General features: G+C 55.0%; 2 protein-coding genes across 2 annotated transcripts in view; both read right to left on the minus strand.

The window, feature by feature from the left end:
• The window catches only part of LOC111814138 (zinc finger protein 14-like), a 34,513-nt gene extending 34,112 nt beyond the window's left edge, over positions 1–401 (minus strand). Inside the window, exon 1 of the mRNA XM_023706879.1 lies at positions 279–401. Within this exon, the coding sequence (XP_023562647.1) occupies positions 279–281 (3 nt within the window). The 5' untranslated portion in view covers positions 282–401. The remainder of the gene's footprint in view (positions 1–278) is intronic.
• Positions 1–3,839, minus strand: part of LOC111814145 (zinc finger protein 431-like) — a 629,125-nt gene that overhangs the window by 386,618 nt on the left and 238,668 nt on the right. The gene's annotated exons all lie outside the window — the stretch shown is intronic.

Here is a 3,839-nt window from a genome sequence, read left to right on the forward strand (position 1 = left end):
CCCCGCCCCCTTCCCTCCCATCCCCGCCCCCCGTCCCCCGCGCCAGGGATGAGCCCTGCCGTGCATTCCCAGGGCCCTGACCAACACCCACTAGCAGGACCGCAGGGAGGAATTCCCCGCGCACACACACCCCGCGGAGGTCGGAGGAGGCGGCGAGCGAGCCCGCCCCGCACAGCTCGGAGCCGCCCGCCGCCCACCGAGCACGCAGCCCCGCGCCCGCCCGCCCCCAGCTCCCGCCCCCAGCCCGGCCCGCCCTCCCGGCCCCGTCTCCGCCTCACCATCGCGGGCGTCCCAGAGTCCTTCCGCGCAGCCCGCGGCCGGCGGGAGTCGCTGACGGCGGTCTAGGGCGCTGAGGGACGCCGGGCAAGAACCTGGGGACGCGGAGCCAGCACCGGAAGTCCTGCCCCTCGGCTCACCTGATTGGACAGTTTCTGCGTCCCGCCTCTGATTGGACAGCTCCCGCGTTCCGCCTCTGATTGGACAGCTCCCGCGTTCCGCCTCTGATTGGACAGCTCCTGCAGCTCGCCTCTGATTGGACAGTTCCTACAGCCCGCCTCTTATGCAATGATTGGCTCCACCTCCACCGCCAGCCCTCGGTCCTGCATGTGTAGGACTTAACTCTTGCGGGCACGGACGGAAGGCAACTAACAGATGGTCACGCAAGAACTTCCGGACAGGGCTGGAGAGATGGCTCAGTGGTCTAAAGCACCTACTTAGAACAAGCTTAGCAAAACACAGGGACCGCGGTTCAAACCCCCAGCACCACATGCCAGCCAGCCCCGCTCCCTGTTGGGCTGAGCTGGCCAAACACACACACACACACACAAAATTAAATAAATAAATAAAATTTTAAAAAAAGAACTTCCGGACAGGGGCTGGTGAGATAGCTCAGTGGTCTAAAGCACCTACTTAGAACAAGTTTAGCAAAGCACAGCGACCGCGGTTCGATCCCCCAGCACCACCTACCAGCCCTGCCCCCTAGTGGGCTGGCTGAGCGCTCGGCCACACAGACACATAAATAAATAAAAAATAAATTAAAAAAAAAAACAGAACTTCCGGACAAAGATCTTCCTTAAAACGTCAACCTCTCCAGGTGTAACCATATATGCGTTAAGCAGTGTACTCCTGGGTTGCTAAATATGCCCCAGTTTTATTGATTTTTTTTTTTTTTTTTTTTTTTTTTTTTAGGGTCTACAGGGCGTTCACTAGATCGGACTCGTAGTGACCCGCCTGTTTACAGCCTCCCAAGAGCTGGGATTAGGATTAGGGTTAGGGGGCGGGGCCGGCATCGCAGGCCCAGAATCGAACCCCTGACTAATCCACTGAGCTATTTGGCCCGCCCCATATTGATGGTTCTGGAGTGCTGTTCCTGAGAGGGCTCGCTTGTGTGCTCGGAAGGCTCCATGGTCAGTGTCCTATGAGGGAATCAGTCCACTGCACCAGGCGTGGTGGCCCATGCCTGTAATCTCAGCACCCCAGAGGCTGAGGCAGGCGAATCACGGCGAGTTCGAGGCCAACCTGGGCTGCAGAGTGTGCACAAGGCGACCTGAACTGCACAGCCAGATCGTGTCTCAAAAAGACGAAAAAAAGAAAAAGAAAAAGCTTCAGTCCCCAGATGTCTTCAGGACAGGGCAGGACCGAGTGGAGTAGAAGGAGGGCTGGCTGTTGCGCAGCAGACAAGCAAAAGAAAAGGACGGAAAGGCCTTTATGACAGGGAGAGGATGGACGGCTGGGAGATGGGGGATCCCAGGACCTGAGACGGGGCTGAGACTTCAGGGACTTTTGATGGGTGCGGACCTTGAGGGACAAGGTCAGTGACACACGAGCCCACTGGGGCTGCCTTGCTTGGGCGGGAAGGGTGTGCAGCGCTGGGGTGGGGCAGAAGGAGGAAGCGCTTTGGGGAAGGTCAGGGAGATGGCTCAGTGGAATAAGCGCTTCCCTGGCAAGCGCAAGGGCCTGAGTTCAATCCCAGGTTCTGAAAAAAAGAAGAATCAAGGTCCTAAAACTCCTTCCCGGGACCAAGAGAAAGAGAAAGGACTGCTGCACGGCGGGGAGGTCTGCGAAGCAGTGAGGTGAAGGGGAAGCAGACATTCCAGTTGCCTTAGCCAAGCTTCGGACCCGCACTCCCGCCCACCGGGTCGCAGGTCCAGTAGCACCCGCAATCGAGTGGCGCGCCTGTCCTCGCTGGAGCGGCCTGGGTGAGCGCGGGATACTTGCAAAGCACGCTTCTGGGGTCTGGGTGAGTCGTGCTAGCGTCACCTGATGGGCCACTCTGGCCCCTGGACGCTCTGGGGCTACGTCCCTACTCTCTGCTTCCCGCCTCTTATGAAGTAGTTACAGTTTCCTTCACCTGTATTTACTAAGGTGTTTCTTCATTGGAAAAAAACAAACCAAGACTGCAATCTTCGGGGAAAAAAATGGAGACTTTTTCTTTTTGCTTTTATGGCATTGAATATCAAAGGCAAGGCCTTCCTATGCTGGTGATCTAGGGGAGGGGAAACTGCCCTCCCGAAAGGTACCTGGGACAAGTGTGTGTTCTCTAAAACCAAAGAATGAATGTTAGAAACAAATGGAGGTTAAGAGCAAAATATTTATCAGGGGAGAGAATTCTCTTTTTTTAACATTTACTTTGTGTGTGTGTGTGTGTGTGTCCAGCTCAGCGGGGCTGGCAAGTGGTGCTGGGGTTCGAACCGCGGTCCCCATGCTTTGTCAAGCCTGTTCCAAGTAGGTGCTTTAGACCACTGAGCCATCTCTCCAGCCCCCTCTTCCTGGGAATTCTGTAGAGTAAAACCATGCGGGGAGGCAGGTCTAAGGTGGTGAAGAGGACCTGGGGACTCGCTTAGGTGGGCATGAGTAGGACAGAACTGTGGTCCGCCAATGAGATTACAAGCACCACCGCTCAGGTGATTAAGTTCAGGACCAAATGGGGAGGGGAGTCATGTCGCAAGCGGGCATGCCTATGGGACAAGAATTCAGCCAGTAGCCCGTAGCCGGTAGCCGGTAGCAGTTGGATTAGTGACTCTTGCCGGCTTCTTGAAGGTGATGATCAATCCTGCATGCTTATCTTTAGGGAGCTCAGCATCTGTTCGGATTTTTCTTTCTTTTTTTTTTTTTTTTTGCTCCGAATGCCTTCAGGGCAGGTTTGGCCGGCTTGAGTTGTGGGGATCGAACCACTCAGCATCTGTTTGATCTTTGGTCTTTAGGTCTGGCCCACAGCGGCTCGGAGCCTCCGTCTCCCTTACAGTTGTAACGTATTATGTCTTCCGTGCCATCTCCTCAAGGGCCTGGCCCTGTCTGACTGCCTGAAATATTTCTATGTAATTTAACTGCCTACAATCCTAGGTACGTGCTGGACCCCTGAGCCAGCCCACCCCTACTACACAGCTGCATTTTCTTGTTGAGCTTGGCCAGTGTCCTCATGTTCTTTGTGTGTGTGTGTTGTTGAAGAGAGGGTCTAATTATACAGCCCAGGATAGCCTCAGACTCACTCTCCTGGCCGGGGAAGTTGCTCAGTGGAATAAGTGCCTGCCTGGCAAGCGCAGGGGCCTCAGTTCAATCGCTGGTTCAGCAAAAAAAAAAAAAAAATCTTTCAAACTCACTCTCCTCCTGTTCACATCTGCTGGACATAAGTTCCCAGACTCAGTGTTTGCTTTAGAGAATGAAACACAGAAACATGGAACAGTCTCCGCAAGGCGTTCACTTGTGCAAAAGTGTGCCAGCGTGCCTCAGCGATGACGTAGCACGTGCTCAGAGCAGCGAGGACGGGTGTGTTCTGGGAAACCACTGTCACTATTTCTCAGAGCTCGGGATACTGAAATTAGGGAGTGCGGAGCGAATAG

The sequence above is a fragment of the Octodon degus genome, unplaced genomic scaffold (genome assembly GCF_000260255.1).
Source record: "Octodon degus isolate 3935 unplaced genomic scaffold, OctDeg1.0 scaffold00274, whole genome shotgun sequence".
Taxonomy (NCBI): Eukaryota; Metazoa; Chordata; class Mammalia; order Rodentia; family Octodontidae; genus Octodon; species Octodon degus.